The 17374-nt window shown below is 38.3% G+C and overlaps 1 protein-coding gene across 7 annotated transcripts in view; it reads right to left on the reverse strand.

Moving 5' to 3' along the window:
- Positions 1-17374, reverse strand: part of ARID4B (AT-rich interaction domain 4B) — a 132864-nt gene that overhangs the window by 15356 nt on the left and 100134 nt on the right. For 6 of the 7 annotated variants that reach the window (XM_084828167.1, XM_084828164.1, XM_084828162.1 and 3 more), the window contains 4 exons: positions 13738-13974; positions 8235-8319; positions 6783-6975; positions 1806-2996 (listed from right to left, as the gene is read on the reverse strand). In XM_084828167.1, the coding sequence (XP_084684293.1) occupies positions 1806-2996; positions 6783-6975; positions 8235-8319; positions 13738-13974 (1706 nt within the window). The remainder of the gene's footprint in view (positions 1-1805; positions 2997-6782; positions 6976-8234; positions 8320-13737; positions 13975-17374) is intronic. The other variant, XM_084828163.1, reaches the window with a different exon arrangement.

Genomic DNA, 17374 nt, shown 5'->3' on the forward strand with positions numbered 1-17374 from the left:
ATGAACTTGAGCACACTCCGGGAGAGAGCGCAGGACAGGAAGGCCTGGCGTGCTATGGTCCATGGGGTCACGAAGAGTCGGACACGACTGAACAACAACAACTATAGTCTTAAGAGCACTCAGTCCCACTTGTACATTTCCAACAGCTTAATTATTTTCAACTGACTACCAATCTAAGACTTACTATTATTTATTCCATTTCTTTACTGCCCGATTGCTGAAACTCTCTGGGCACTTCACAAAGATTAAAAACCATTATATTACATTATACAAAGTGTGTAAAACCATTTACATAAAAATATATAAACAGACAACACACACACAAGCAACATATATCTAAAAACAATTTTAAAGAACCAAACATAAGACAAATCTAGGACCTGGTTACAAACTCGACATATACTCCCAAATGCCTGAGAGAAAATAAAATCTTAACCTGGTGTCAAAAAGATAATGCTGGTGGCAGGCGAGATCATTCCAAAATTAGGGGGCTACTACCAAGAAGACCCTCTCCTTTGTAGCTGCCTTCTGAGCCTCCCTCAGAGAAGGCACTTGGAGGACGGCCTTAGATGCTGAACGTAGTGTATGGGTAGGTTTACGCTGGGAGAACCGCTCCATCAGGTGTTGCAGTCCCAAGCCGTGTAAAGCTTTATAGGTTAAAATTTTAGGCAATTTTATCCTTGCTTCTAAGTGTGTAAGGGCACAATCCTATGCATATTTAGACAGAAAAAAGTCCTACAACTCCCAGCATTCCCCAGTCAGCCATCCTGGCTAGGAATGCTGGGAATTGTAGGACTTTTTTCCTATTTTGAACAAAAGATAACACAAACGGAGCTAAAGGAGGCAAACTGAGTAGAAATGGAAGAATGGGGTGACAACTGGATAAAGAAGATTTGACTATGCAGTCTGATAGCCTCTCCATTTCTCTCTGTACCTCTCTGCACGGTTTTTTAGCAAAATATATCAATAGTGTACAGTAATTAATATTGTATTGAAATTTGAAACAATTTCATTAGGTTCCATGAGCAGCTATAATCTATTAGATCGTAGTCAGTAAATTGCATTTTGGGGAAAACATTTGAGGGAGCAAAATACTTTCATTCTTATTTATGAATTTTGAGCATAAAATAACATTCTTAGATTTCAAACCCTAACATAGGTCAGTATTAGTGTTCCTACATACAGAATAAGAGACACTGTGAAACATATACAGGGGTGGGAAATTTGTGACCCTCCAGATGTTTTGGCCTATAACTCCCACCAGCCCTCCCCATTGGCTATGCTGTCCAGGGCTGAGGCCAAAACATCTGGAGGGCCAGAAATTGCCCACCCCATACATATATTTATTTATATTATTTATTTATTGTATTTATACCCCGCCTTTCTCCCTCTTGCAAGGAACTCAAGGCGGCTTACATTATCCTCCTCCTCACCAGTGTATCCTCACAACAACAACCCTGTGAGGTAGGTTGGGCTGAGAGTCTGTGACTGGCCCAAAGTCACCCAGTAAGCTTCCATGGCCAAGTGGGGACTAGAACCCGGATCTCCCGGCTCCCAGTCTGTCACTCTCACCACTACACTACACTGGCTCCTACTACATATAAGATTTTTAGATCCAACCTACATATAAGGTTGGATCTAAAGGTTTCTTTATGTTCATGGAGGGGAACCCTTGGGTACAACCCACTGATAACTATATTTCTGAACTGTACAGTTTCCATGAGGTTTAAGGCATCTTTAAGACAGAAACATCTGAATTCAACTAATTTGGAGAACGGATAAATGCGAAATGGCACAATGTTTACCTTTCTCTGTGTGTTCTGGTTGATTGCTGCTGCTGGAGCTGACACTGGCATCGAAGCCTGTAGGAGATATATTTCCTTCAGACTGAAGGTCCTGCAGTTCCCCTACAACACTGTCCACCTCAATTGTACTATCTGTTTCACTTTTGATACTTCGTACTTCTTCTTGATTTGGTGCCAGAGTTTCAGAGACAGATGCAGTCGACTGATGTCTGCTGGATTCTGCTACAGTTACAGATGGGGGTGACTCAGGTGTAGTGGGAGGGGTGTTTAGCACTGAATTACTGCCACTACTTGGGAATTCAACTTTCTTGTCATTCATTTCACTGGGTTTTTCTTCAACAGGTTTAGTATCAGGGTTGACTGGCAAAGGTCTTTCAACTTTAGAATAAGACAAAGAAGTCTCCTTTTCTACAAGGGTTTGCAGGTGCTCCTCTGGTGCTGCATCCTCAGGAGAAGCATGTGGCGGGGAAGCTGCTGCTTCTGTGTCAGAATCTGAAAAAAGTTCCTTGAGGGTTTTTTTAGGCCACTGCCCCTGAATACTTGACCACACGTCTTTACGGTCTTTAGCTCTAGTATTTTGAAGCCTTTCATCAGAGTTTGTTAGAAGCTTTACTCTCTTCTCTGCCACTTCAGAGAAACCTGGATAAAAAGCATTTGTCCGTAAGGATTTCCTTTTCTCGTCCAACCCATTGTACTTCTTACTAGGTGTTATTTTTAATTTATTTTTTACTTCATCTTCATCTGAGGAGCTGTTGCTACTGTTTTCCAAGCTAAGTGTGTCTTTGCCATTTGATTTTTCATCCTTACTATTAGGTGAGCCAGTTTTAAAACATTCCTCTGGGACACAATACCTTCGTTTGCCACGTTTTACTGGTGGCTTTGTTTTATCCACTGCCTCCTTTTTGACCTCTTTCCTCTTCTTGGTGGCTTCATTCTCTCCCTCATAATCAGTATCATCAGATAGTTCTGCCAATTCTTGCCGCGGTCTTTCTGGAGTCTTTGATAACAATTTGGATGCTGTGGCATCTGCAAGAGTTTTAACATCTTCTGGAAAAGAGTTCTGCTCTTTTGGACAGAGTTCATTATTGTCTTGGCTCACAGCCTCATCTTGAGGTTCTTCCTTACCATTGTTATAGACACTTGGAGCACTTTGGTCATCATCTTGCTCACTCTCATCAGAACTTTCAGAAGCTATTGCAGGTAAAAAGACAAGAATATAAAAAACCCACCATCCTCATCACATTTCCAGATATCTTACAAGTATATTGCTACAGAAACTACATTTGTGTTAGGCTTCAAATCATTTTTCTCTATCTGAATTAAAAACAAAAAAAATAAAATGAAGAAAACTACACGGCAGTTATCTTCCAATTAAACATGTTTTTTAATTAACTATTACAGCTACACTGGTGGCAATTCTTGCTTACCTACAATTCTCTGTAATAAAATGCCTCTGCAGAATTATATTAAGAAACTTTATTCTGGAACTCTAAAGTGATTGAGGCCCTGATCCAGACACCTAAACTCACAGAAGCCGGTTGCATGAATAGATGCAAAGATTGTCCTTGTTAAGCATACAGTTGACATCATTCTCTCTTATAGTATTGATCACCTGCTTGACAGAATGGGGTGATTCTGTTCCCAGCATGCAATTAATACTGTCAAACACTACACTGCTGATCACAGGGGGTTTCCTTCCATGTACCACCCTTTTGTATATATGCCAGATGTGAATGAGAACTGTGACCCTTGTGCAGAAGGCTTGTTTCTATATGCAGCTTGCACTTGCCAGACTGGGAAGCAGGCAAGTAAGGTTAGTATTATTTATTTAAACATAAAGTCTGTATGACTTAAGTTGTCAAAGATTTTAAAAATCTGAAATATCAATATAAAAGTTTAATGCACTAAAGTTTAGCTTTTATACCTCCTGTTATTCCCTAGAGCTAAAGCATATAAGTAGGAAAGATAAGCAAAGTATTTTACTACAACAAATTTCAGCCTAATGTTTGTGTTTATTCAAAGGACAAATGGTTTTTGCCATCATTTGCCGACAGGAATCTTTCCCAGCCCTGCCTGGAGGTGACTGAACCTGGGGCCTTCTGCAAGCAAAGTGCATGCTCTTCCACTGATCTATGACCCTTCTGTGGATTCAGTTGGGGTGGATCCAAAGGTTCTGCTCCATGGACAAGCTTTCATTCATGAAATAACCCTTCCATGAGCAGAAGAGGTGCTTCTGTTCATGGAACAGTTCTTTTGGATCTAACCCAGTTATCTTTAAATCAGGACTTTGCATAAAGTACCAAAATGTTATTCCTCTCCCAAATCTTTGGATCAAAAATGACACTTGTTATTTTTATTAATGTAAACTAGACATTTGCATAAGAGTAATAAAAATATTTACACAAACACCACAGAAGGAAATATTATTTTATCAAGCAGTCTAAGACAGCTAATGGATAACACAAATGATGAAACAGACTCAAGAAAAAGTGCAGTAAGGCAAAAGGCAACCCTTCTGGAAGGGTTTATCAGAGACATGGCTTCAAAGAGGAAATGCAATATTCTTTGGAGGATAAAAGTGGATACACATCAAGTGTACTAAGAAAGTGTTGAGTGACAAAAGAAAGGAGAAAAAAGGCCCCCTAAAGGGGCAAAAAAGCTTAGGGGTGAGCCCCATTGTGAAAAATTACAAATTGATAACATATTATATGGGCCCATGTCCAGCATTCAGAGAACTGTGCAATGAATTCCATGTGCCCAAAGAGCTTTAGACTTTTATCTTCTTGATCAGCCGCTTTCTGATCAAGACTGCTTTTAACACTATGAGGAATTTCATGGAGTCTTTCAGATAAATCAGGCAAGAATGCCATTGGGCAAACACAAGCTCTTCGACTCACCTAAAGCAGCTCTTTGGATTCTGAACTAGGACTAAATCCAATTGGTTGGTTTAGGGAGGAATGGAACCACTAAGATGAGGATGTGATTAAACAGAAATGTAAAATGATAATTCCAATCTCTAGTAACAGACAGCAAATCAGAATTGTCTTGATGTATATTTAAAAGCAAACAGGTGAGTACAAAACAAGGAACAGAAGAATGTGGAATGGTAAGAAACTAAAGAAGAAAAAAAACAAACAAGGAGAGAACAGAAGGCATAAATAAAAGTTAACTAGTGAAGGAACAGGAAGAACATGCTTTTATTCTGAAATCAGTCATATTGGCAAGAAGCAGAAGAATAACCATTCATTCTACTAAGAACAATTAACAGATATGAATCTAGTCTAATTAAGAAACAGAAAAACTACAGCAGGCCAGAGCAAGTAATCATGTCTTCCATGATGGTGGAATGATGTTCTAGATCAGGGGTGGAGAATCTTTTTTAAGTTGAGGGCTGGATTCTTTGGGGGGGAAATCTCTTGGGGGCTGCATACCAGGAGTGAGTGTGGCTGGAGTGAGTGGTGGGTAGGGCTGAAGCCAAAGTAGGCAGGCCAGAACTGGCATTGAGCCACCTATTTTCTTTCCACCACCCCTTTTTCTCTTATATCTCTCCCCTTCTCTCTCATTCCCACTCCTCTCCCTGCTTAGAAAAAAGGTCCCATTTGAATGAAAAGGCCCTTCTTTTCCTAAGCCTAACTGCCAAGGGGAGAGGAGCTTCAGCGAAGTTTGCAACACATGAAAAAGGGGGACTTAATTTAGAATATTCCAAATATTGCAACATTACATAAATGTGTCAAGAACATAAAAACCTCTATTAAAAAATGAAAATTCAATCTAGATCAAATGGCAGACTAACATTCTTATGCACTATCCATTCACTGGGGGATGGGGGTGAGAAATGTAACGTCACTGAGCTGTGGCTCAGTGATAGAACACATGATTTGCATGCAGAAGGTTCCAGGTTCAATCCCTTGCATCTCCTGGTAGCACTGAAAAAACCCTGCCTGAAACCCTGGAGAGCTGCTGCCAGTCAGTGTCAACAATACTGGGCTAGATAGACCAATTGTCTGATTCAGCGTAAGGCAGCTTCCTATGTTCTTAACCATTACCCCCAGCTCCCCACCCCGTACTCTGCCCCCCACACCCAGTGCCAATTAGGCTTAGAATAAAAACTCCCATTTGCACAATTGGGCACTTTTTTGTCAGCCTAATTGTTGTAGTCTGTGTGTGTGTGTGTGTGTGTTTATGTGTGTACACAGGACAGTTTCAAAGGTGCTGCCAGCCAGTGGTTTCCCAGCCCTGTTCTAAATAGCTACATTAAAAACAGGCCAGATCAGAAGGGATAGCTTCCTTGAGCACTGTAATCCTAAAGACATGCTAGGGAGGTTTAAGTATGCTATTTTGAAGCAAAATAGAGAGAGTTCAATTTTACTGTTGGGTTACACACATGAAATATAGGGATCAAAAATGAAAACTTGAAAAAAGGTGTTTTTTCCAAGAAAGCAAACAGATGTTGCTATTGGAAATAACTCTTATACAAAATATCATTTCACTGCAAAATGCATGTCGTACACACACACACAGTACTAAAACATTATGTACCAATTACAAGGTAAAAACCAGGGATAGGCAATGTGTGGCCCTCTGGGCATTTTGGCCTATAACTCCCATCAACCAACACAGCCAATGGTGAGGGATGATGGGCGTTATAGGCCAAAACATCTAGAGGGCCACAAGTTGCCCACCCCTCGTATAAACAAACTTCCTCAGCTTAAAAAGAAATTTTCTTTTCTGTGCAACTCTTTAGTTTTGGTTTGCAAAACTTCTTTGCCCACAAAATCAACAACAGAAGGACATTACTAATATGCCTGCCCACACATCGATGCATTAGCCATTTGTGGCTCTTCAACAGGCTCACAGAAAGATTTCTTGCCTGGCTGCCTGAAGATTATTCTTACTCATTACAGGCTATTGCATTCTTTCCCCTAATACTAGAAAAATATTATTCACAGAATAAATTAGGAAGCTTGTGTACATTACCTTGTAGTCCATTAAGGATAGAAATAATCTCTAAAGATTTATTTGGAGCTGGTTCAGAAGTTTTGGCTTCAGTGTTGTCTGGTTTGGATGACATCTCAGGTGATATACTGGCATGAAAAGGTGGTTTTGACGAGCGTCGCAATTTAAACGTTTTAGGAGAGTATTTCTCATCTTTCTCTTTGTCAGCTTTGTTCTAATTTAAAAGAAAAACCCATTCTATTAATTAACCCATACAATTAATCTTATATCAGAGTTAACAATATTTTGAGCATAAAACAAAATCAAATGACAAGATATCACACATGAAAAATAAAATCTAATGGCAAAATTCCCAAGTTTCTGAGTAGAGTTCCATGAGTGGAATTTTATTGTTCTTTGATAATACATTTCCGCCAAAAAACAAACAAAAACATTCAAATCCCAGCTATATGTGCACAGACATGTTTATAGTTCTTGTTGTTGTAAAGAATCCTTTCACTTCCAGATGTATATGTCTAACTTGTTGTTAAGTCGTGTCCGACTCTTCGTGACCCCATGGACCATAGCACGCCAGGCCTTCCTGTCCTGCGCTCTCTCCCAGAGTGTGCTCAAATTCATATTCATTGCATCGGTGATGCTATCTAGCCATCTCATCCTCTGCTGTCCCCTTCTCCTTTTGCCTTCAATCTTTCCCTGCATCAGGGTCTTTTCCAGGGAGTTTTCTCTTTGCATTAGGTGGCCAAAATATTTGAGCTTCAGCTTCAGTATCTGTCCTTCCAATGAGCAGTCAGGGTTGATTTCCTTTAGGACTGACTGATTTGACCTCCTTGCAGTCCAGGGGACTCATAAGAGTCTTCTCCAGCAACTACAGAATGCTAAAACCTATTGCCAGAGACACAAGATTATTATGGCCTACAGATGAGATTTGCTCAACCCGTGGAAATCCGTGATCTAACTAGAGGTGGTTAATCCTAGGCCCTATTCAGGGAACACCTCAAAATATGGTGATAACTATAGGTAGGGGAATAGCTTCTTTATATACCTGACAGTGGAGATGGTCACAGTATGGTCCTAAATACATTCCAATTGTTTTTGGAGTTCTTGTTTTAGATAATGGGGTACTTATATTTGCTTGAAGAAAAACAGTGATGCTGCAAAGCTTGAATGTTAGCTCACTAAACAGTACAGAGGCAGTAAAAACTATCAAGGTGCCTCCTTGAGTGACTTAATAAATAAGATGGTAAACACAATCATGTGGGTCTGATGTAGGACTATTAACTTTATTCACAATCAGCAGAGGAAGCTTGAATACTCTCAGTGAGTTACATAATGATAAGTAAATATGAAAGTATGTCCTTGTTTTACTGACTCTCCCTCCAACTAGAATAGCTGCTATCATATATAAGTCATTATGTAGCCTTATCTCTTCCTCCTATTCATATGAATAAAACTTAGTAGTTCAAAGTGATCTACCTTTATTTTCTTTCGATGCTTTATTTTTGGCACATTTTTATCTGCTGGTCTCACTATTTTGTCTGCTTTTATCCATTCATCATACCTACAAGGAAATAAAATACATACACTTACATTGTGGGAGATATTCAAAGCACGACCTGTAGGACTAACAAATATATATTTCATAATATCCTATGTTCTACAACAATTGAGTGCACTTTTGCTATTTTGTTATATAGTAACAATAATTATTACTTTAGAGCAGGGATGGGCAGACCAGATTTCTGGAATCTACTTTGTTGTTGTTTTACTAGAACTCCAAAGGTGTAGCAACTGGAATCAGGTAAAAAATAATGGGTGCGGGTAGAGAGCCAAGCAAATGGTGGGTGGCTCAGGGAATGGGATCAGTTATCTACTGCATTCTATGACAAAAACTAGGATAGCCTGCAGATACAAGTACAAATCTACATCTGAGTTACTACAGATCAGGGATTCTAAACCAAACTCTAGAACTGGCCAGCAGAGCTGCACAAAGAGTTAGTCAAAGGCAACCTATTAATATTCATTTTAGAGGAACCCTGAAGGCTGGGAAATTAGCAAGCAACACAAAGCCAGCCATGGCAGATTTTGTAAAAACTTGCAATTGTTAAACTACTAGGAATCAGAAAACCTTGCTGATCACACATCACCCAGAGATCTACCAATAGGTACCGGTGTAACTTCTGCCTACCACTGCTTTAGAGTATCCAAAGTCCTTCAGGTATGTTTTTATTGTACATCACCACAAGAATTCACTTAGTGGAGGAGAAATCTAAACAAGTTCTAAATAAATAATCTAACTGACATCCTTAAAAAAAAAAATATTTTAAGGAAGGTCAGTATTATCCCCGTACTGCAGCTGGGGGCTGTTGTGGCTTGTCTACAACAATCAAATTACTTCAAAGGTGATGAAAGACTCAAACTGGGGAGTTACTGATTTGTACATCAGTCTCTAAGCCACTGTGTTACACTAGCTCCCGTTGTATTCCACTTTATATTCTTGGGATACAGAAAGAAGTCTTCTCATTTTGTGACTATTAATGCTCTGGTCTCTCTCCAAATATAGAACTGAAAAAGCCACTTAAATTTGGCATGCTGACAATTGAAACAAAAATCTATGGAGGAATAAATTATGCAGATTTACATATCAAGTGCTTAGAATAAGAATAAAAATCTATTATTAGTAATTTAATACTATCAGTAGATTATCTCCATGAACACAACCATAAGACCTGAAAAGTCTGTTTGAATTACTGTTAATAATGTCTAAGGATACTGATAAAAAACACCTTATAAAATTTATAAAGAATGTTAAATCATTTAAAATTATTAATTTAGATCTTATTCTGTGCCAATTACCCTACCTGTTCTGTGGTTTTACCAATGACATACAAAATTCAAGGTAGTGCGGCAATCATTATAGGTCATTCATTATAAAAGTGCTTCATGATAGCATTTTCTATTCAGAACCTATTTCATACTTTCTTTAAAAGAAAACAACTTTTTCAACTCTTATTGGATCACATATTCATACTTTGTCTTTGTTAAACATAAAAAATAAAAAATGCCCATACTCATTAACTATTCATCAGCACACAACAGTAATTCAGTCAAAATAAATAAATTTTGGGTATGATACTCAGCAGATACCATCCATTCAAGTGCTGTATTCTGGAAAGACCTATTGAATTCTATGTACTGAGTGTACAGTTAGCAGGGTACTGCAGCCAATCCTGACGCTCTGATGAGTGTATCTGTCTGTTGCATTCACACATATTTTTACTCTTTAAAAAACTAACATGTGAAGTGGCTTCAAAAGAAGCCTGTGCAGAGGCTGGTGGCAAATGTGCTTGTGCTGACTTGTCCACAAGGAGATGGAATGCTGTCTCTTTGGGAATAATTTATTGATAAGATGCGATAATAATTTATCTTCATCTAATTAAAACAGATAAATGTCTTGCTCTGTGGTAGTTTAAGAGACCTCAAAGCAATCCAGCACAAAGAGCATTACAACAGATTAGCCTTAAATGTATGAATGATGGAGTTAGACTCAGAGACCTCTTGCCTCGGGCCTCATCAGCAATGGGACGTGTCAGGTGGTAACCCCCACTTATCCTGGCCATTGCCACAACCAGAATAAAGAGGAACATTCCAAGATCTGAAGCTAAATGAGTCACTGCCCCATCTACTCCTCACTGTATTTATTCAAATGAATTATTGCAGTTTTAGCTCAATCCTCTTCACCTACTTCTAACCAACATCAGTTCAGACTCTGTATAACAAGGGGTCAGTGGCAGACAACCAAAAAAGACAGCAAAGTGGTCACCCATGTATAAGTGACACCTGACTAAATTCAAGGAGTTGAACCATTAAAAACATGGGTTCCACTGAGGTTCTGGTTCATCAGTATATTCAAACTCTCTGGTTCAGTTCCAGTTTGGATGTTAACCACAACAAAACAACTTCGTATCCCCACTTTGAGCCACTTCAGATACCTTCCATGTATATTAAATATAGCTTTTCATACTAAATGAATAATACAGTATTTAACCTGAGAAAAAATGTAAACATGTTATTTGAATTTATGAATAGCATATCCTCCAGAATTCTGGCATTCATCTTTGGCCCACTCGGGGAATAGAATGGGCATGGCTTGACATTCAAAATTCAATAGAAAGAGGAAGCATGAGTGAGTTAAATGTTAACACTAGCAGTGTTAAACACATAGTGAATTCCTGGCCCAGGCTAAAGAGGGGTGCATTTCCCCACCTCAGAAACAAAAGTCTGAACAGAAATTGTATGAATCAGGGTTATTTTGTCTTTTCACTTATCCCAGAAGAGAGGACTGCAAGATCTACAATTTATAAAGTAGAAACCCCTAGTCGTTTCTTCCCTCCGAACTACTCCAATCACTAAAGAATATACATTTTACTATTACTGGTACCTCCTAAAATGACTGCAATCCCCTCAAAGCATTCTAACACTCCTAATGCACAACTTTACGGAAGTTGTACTAGAGACCCTCCACCCCTTCAGTCACAGATATGGTGAGAATGTAATTCTGATTATACAAAACTGACAATGCTTTGACTTGATTAGAATTAACACTGGCTCCCCAGCCTAAACAACTGTATAAGTAACAATAAAAAATAAACTTGTGTAGTCTATCCAAGGGTAAAAAACACACCCCACTCCAAACCAACAGTGAAGTGTCTATAATCATGACATTTCTAACTAATATTGTATAATCAGAATGATTATACAAATATATCTGTCTGATATAAGACATGCATCATATATTATAACTCAAGGAACATATGCAGCCCTCCTCAACGCACTCTGGTGTGTTGGACGGAAAGGATACAAAAAAGCACAACAATATGGTTTCACCATAAAGCTGCTTGCCCTTGGAAGATTGAGAGAGCATATAGCAAAGACAGATGAAGCAGTTCAAATGCTGATTGATCAAAAAACACTCTTTGCATGAATACAACTACCAAAGCAATCTCTGTCTCTGTCTCTCTGTCTCTCTCTCTCTCTCACACACACACACACACACACACACACTCACACTCCTATATGGCTAGATTTCAGGATGAAAAGCTCCATTTCATTCTTGGAGTTGGTAATCTGAGGCTGAAAAGCCCAAGCTATACATTTAGGATTTACTTGTAGGAGTTCTACCAGAGCAACATGGCATGACCTTGAGGAAAAATTTAAATTATAATCACACTGGCTTTATATTGATGGCCTACATCCACTGCTGAATATAGCATTATCTCAGGATCACATTCAAAATTAAACAAGTGTAACAGAAGTCCTTGTAAACTCTAGTACTTAATTAACCATTATGTGAATTAAGAGGATTCTGAAGACAATATATTAAATATTATCCCAATATCTCCCTCAAAAGCTAAAGTTTCAAGTCAAAATACATTTAAAGTTCAACAGGAAATACCCAAGCCAACCTCCTAACACCAATATCAATTCAAAATTCAACTACAGCTCTTCTTATATGCCTTTTACTGGCCTATAAATTAAATTGCAAACTCCACTAGTATCATACAAGGCTTTGACTTTTCTTTCACAAGAAAGAAGTGAAGTCTGCAAAATTGAGCTCAAATTTCAACTTCTTCCTAATAGTAGGGAGAAATAAGACTGTTGCTTGAACAGTAGTCTAAAACATACATCCTAAAGGAAACCCCCCTAAAGCAAAGGAAATAAAATAGGATAAAATCAATGGCTTTATGCAAGTTCATTCTGTTAGTATGCAAGTTACATGCTGCATATTCACCATTTATACTCAAAAATAAAACCCAAGATTTCATTATTTTGTAGTACATACACCACTTGGGTTAAAGATGCATGTTAGTCAGGGAACTGCTAAAGAAACACAATACTATAAAAAGCCTAAAATGCAGAATTGTCAGTCTCAGTCTTTTCTTTGATTAATGGTAACTTCATTGAACATAGCTCCATTATAAAAACAGAGAAGGTAGCATGACAAGGTTTTCCAACTATGACTCATGTCAACTGCCTCTGCCAACACTAGAAAAGACTGACATGGCCTCGCTTCAACCTTCTCAAAGTTTACTACAAAAGTAATGCAGATCCTAATGGCAAGCAAAGATGATACGGAGTCCATATGAGTACTAATGAGAAATATGGGGCCTGTTACAAAGCCTTTGCAAAGCACATATCTCTCAAACAAACAATGGAAAGAGCCTGAGGATACAGCAATATGGAAAATGCACAGAACAGAAAACTCAGTTAATGGCATAAAAGACGTCAAGAATATTTTTGGCAAAAGGTTAAACCCACCATTTCCCAAAAGTACTAAATTATGGCAACAAGCCATAATAATAGGAAGATGCTCAGACATTAAAAACAGTAACTCAAATAACTATGCCAAGATGAATCTTCTTCAGAAATATATGGCCCCAAGAAACCAGGTCAGGCCAAGTGAAAGTCAGCTATTTACTGTCCACTAAGATCCACATAATGACCCTGGGTGCTAGGAGAGGCTGGTCGTCTGCATTAATACTAAAAATGAACTCTAGATTCTTGCATGCAATAGTCCAGAAGGAAATCCAGTTTTTCCAAATGAAACCTCACCTCACCTCCAAGTCTTGTTGAAATGTACCTTTGTTTTCCATGCTAGGTATTGAGAAATGTGTAGAGATCTAGCTGTGTTTTGTCCAACATTACAAGACTGAACAAAACAAGGATCTACATGCTATTTCACTGTTTGGTAGTAATTAAAATAAAGCTGCGGCAGTAGTGTGAACAAGATTATTTTTCTTGATATATAAGCTATGAAGCAGCTGTGGTTATATCCTATAATATAAATAATGTTATACAGTACAATGATCTTCATAGAGTAGCAATATTGAAAAAGTTCAATATTCAGTGTGTTTTAAAATACACAAGTGTATTTTAGAAGTATTTTTAAGGAAGTAATCACTAGCTAAATCTCAGTTACCTCACATTCCATCCGCAGTAGTGCACCAAGTAAAGGACTTCTCCACCTTCAATATCAGAACTTTTAATACTAGCTTCGTACATTTTTTGATTTTTCCCTCGTCCATACCGCACTTGGACTTTCATGCCTGGTGGATAACACTCAAATTCTTCCTCATTGTTGTCATCTTCCTCTTCTTCTTCCTCCTCCTCCTCCTCTTCTGCTTCTTCTTCATCTTCCTCCTTAATGGTGTCATCGCTTGAAAGGTTTAAAAAATGTCAGTTAATAAAACTATTGAAAAATGTTCAGTGCCAAATGGCGTATACTGATTAATATTGTGGATGCAGAGGGTGAAGAACAGCAGGCTCCATATATGTGTGTGTGTGTGTGTATGAAATCCGTTAAAGATGAGAATTTTTAAATTAGTATTGTCAACTGACAAGAATATAGCCAAGCAACCAGAATAGTGACAGAAAGATGCTTTAAAACTAACAGAAGATTTTAAAAGATGACTTGGTTTAATGAAAAATGTCTACCACCATCTATGAAGAATAAAGAGATCCTTATATGCCAAGAAGCTATTGGAGCAGACTAACCTTAGCTGAAATATCTTTGCCCCCCATCTCAGACCTATATTTCTCAATATAGATGTATTATCCAGGGTGAATTTTTCACTGTGTGCTTAATACATGACTAGTCTTGAGAGTATAGTATATATTATTATATACATTTTGTTGTTGTTACAGTGGATTAATTTTAAAAAGACGGCTTAGAAAGTAGATACTCTTTGATTGCTAACTCAAAAGAACTGTACAACTAGTTCCGCACACTCAAAGAGGCTTTGGGCTTGTGTTTCTCAAACCATAGCATCACCTCACTCCTCATGTCCAATCTTTTTGAAACTGAAAAGTAGTTTGTGATATGGTGTCTCTTTGGCTCAAAGAAAAAAGTAAAAAGAAAATGTCAATGGGCACACACAAGCCTTTGGGCATGCCTAAAGTAGGTCTTTGGATCCTAGTCAAGACATAGAAAATATTCAAGTTGTGGTAAAAATTTGCAGATTAAAAACTCAATCCAACATTTATCACATTTTAAGACATTTTTAAGACATAGATTTCATTTTGGGTTTCTCCCTCTAGAAGCCATGGACAGGGAGGTTGTCATATTTTCCACTGAATTTAGACCATGGTTTTGAAGAGATGGGCTTCCAAAATTAAAGGATATTTTTTAATGCATAGGCCAGAGTCCAAAGAGGGGACAAACTGGGTGAGAGCAAATCACATGTGCAGCCAAAGCTGCCTAGTTGCTTCTGCCACAGCAGTTTCTGCTGCTGAAGAGACAAGCCTTTGTTCAATATAAAATGCACTTTGTCTCTTAACCAGTGGGAACTGCTGTAGATAGGAAAGCTCCAGCCGCACATGCAGTTCTCTCCTATATTGTGCATGTCCCTTCACTCTACCTTGGCCCTAGCCATTAGCTTCTAATCACAAACTGAATCTGGCAATGTAACTTGTTCATAGTATGTTAAAAACATTTATGATTAATAACTGAGCACTATTTTAGAGAAAATCTCAAAACCACAGTAAAATGTTTTTGACCAGGTTACAACTATACAGAGAGATGCTCTGCTAGGAATATAAAATCTAAACTTTATTTTTTAAATATTTCATGGAAAGAAAAGCCCTTTCTTGCAGAAAGAAATGCAATCGAATCCCCCCTCCCCCCCAAATGGTGAGTGATACAAATTCATTGTAATACAGGCTCGTTTCCCACATAAAAAGGGATTAATCTCCCAGGAACACCAAAGTAAATCTTAACATGACTTTATGTCTTCAACTGAGTTGAAGGTATATATAAAACAGCCTATTTCAGTAACCTGGTTTACCCCTGATGCCGTCATTTGGTGGCAAAGCGTGGGTTAATTAACCCACCATTTGCAAGGATGTGCACTGTGCGCAAGCTGTTTCCAGTTTGCAGCAATAACGTACAAACACTGGGTTCTTGTTAGCATGTCATCCAAACCTGGACACTATGGATTATTTGTGGGTTAAACAACCTAAAGTTAACCCACAGTGTCCAGGTTTGGACATCATACTAACAAGTTAGTAACAACCTACGAATGGGGTTTTGTACATTGTTTTGTGCACTGCAAACTGAAAGCGGCTTGTGCACAGTGTGCATCCCCACAAATTTTGGGTTAATTAACCCACAATATGCTGCTGTGATGTGCCAACAGCCTGTATGTCTGTTATGGCCACTTTCCAGAAAGCTCTTCTCAATTTTGCCAAAGGGATTTGGGGCTCACCAAGCTTGTCTTTTTTTTTTCTTTTCGTTTTTACAAGCCGTCGCTTAAATAATGGCCCCTCATGCTGCATATACAGCTATACCAAAACAATTATCTCAGCAATGATTTGCTGTGCAGCACAGATGGAGGCAGGAGAAGGGGAAAGTAAAAAAGGGGCAAATACTTTTAAAAGCAAACAGAAAAGTGCTATTGGGTGTGCGGAGTTAGTCGTATGATTCTTAGCGTTCTGGAAATTGTAAGAACTGTTATCTAAAAAGGCTCCTTGAAAAACTTCAAGGTTGCAACATTTCTCTCTCACCCCCTTCCCCCACACTTTCTAAACCGCTTAGAGATATTTTTTTTAAATGGTAAGCGGCATATAAATCTGTTAAATAAATAAGAACAAGTTTACATCATCAGTGCTTTCCATTCCTACAAAAGAAATTGATCAAATATAAGACAACACACTGATGAATGAGAGAGATCTTATTAAACAGATAACTCTTTTATATTATGTTTTATGAAACCATTATTTAAACTGGGGTAGGCAAAAGTTAGATTTGGAACTACTGGTAGATCTCTGGGTGACTTGCAGTACATTGGTAAGGGTTTCTTACTTCCAACTATTTAACAACAGAAACAACTAAAAGTCTCTCTCTCTCTCTTTCTTTCTCTCTGGTTGTGGAAACAAAGAAAAGTTAGGGGTGGAGAACTAAGAGTGGAAGCTTGCGTGAAAAGGCTGAGAACTCAGTTCTGGCAGTGAAAACAAATTCCTGGGCTGTGCTCGGAGATACGTTTTACCCTTTCTTTAATTCTAAGGGTATGTCTGCCTCACGAAGCATACACTTTGTGGATCTTGGGGTTCTAGAAAAAACAAAAAACAAAAGTAGATCCCACAATCCTGATGGTGCCCACCCCTGTTTTAAAATCACAAAAAGGTGGAACACAGCCATTATATGTTCCGCTGGCTCTCTTCAGTTCTCTCTCATTTCTTTTTAAAGTGAGTTTTTAACCTTCATTATTGCAAAGAAAAGCTTGCAAAATTATGGAAGTGTGAAAGCTCAGACTAAAAAGCAAATAAAATAATCCTTAAAGCCTCAGAGCAGACTGTAACATCTTCTGGAAGCAAATACGAGGATGCATAAGGAAGTTACAGCAGAGATCATTTTTATGTTTTAAAGTGGTGAAGAGTGATCTGCAATCACAGATGGAAGATACAGAGATGCAACTAAAGTCAAGGATATTCACTTCAGGGAACAGCAGAACTGTCAAGAATAGCAGAACTGTCAAGAATACATGTCTGCATGTTTTTCAATAGATTTTTGTAGATCTGTACTATGAAGACCATAGCATTCTATTCTCAGATTGAAAATC

The sequence above is a fragment of the Heloderma suspectum genome, chromosome 1 (genome assembly GCF_057233095.1).
Source record: "Heloderma suspectum isolate Gila_16-S chromosome 1, 16-S_ref, whole genome shotgun sequence".
Classification (NCBI taxonomy): Eukaryota; Metazoa; Chordata; class Lepidosauria; order Squamata; family Helodermatidae; genus Heloderma; species Heloderma suspectum.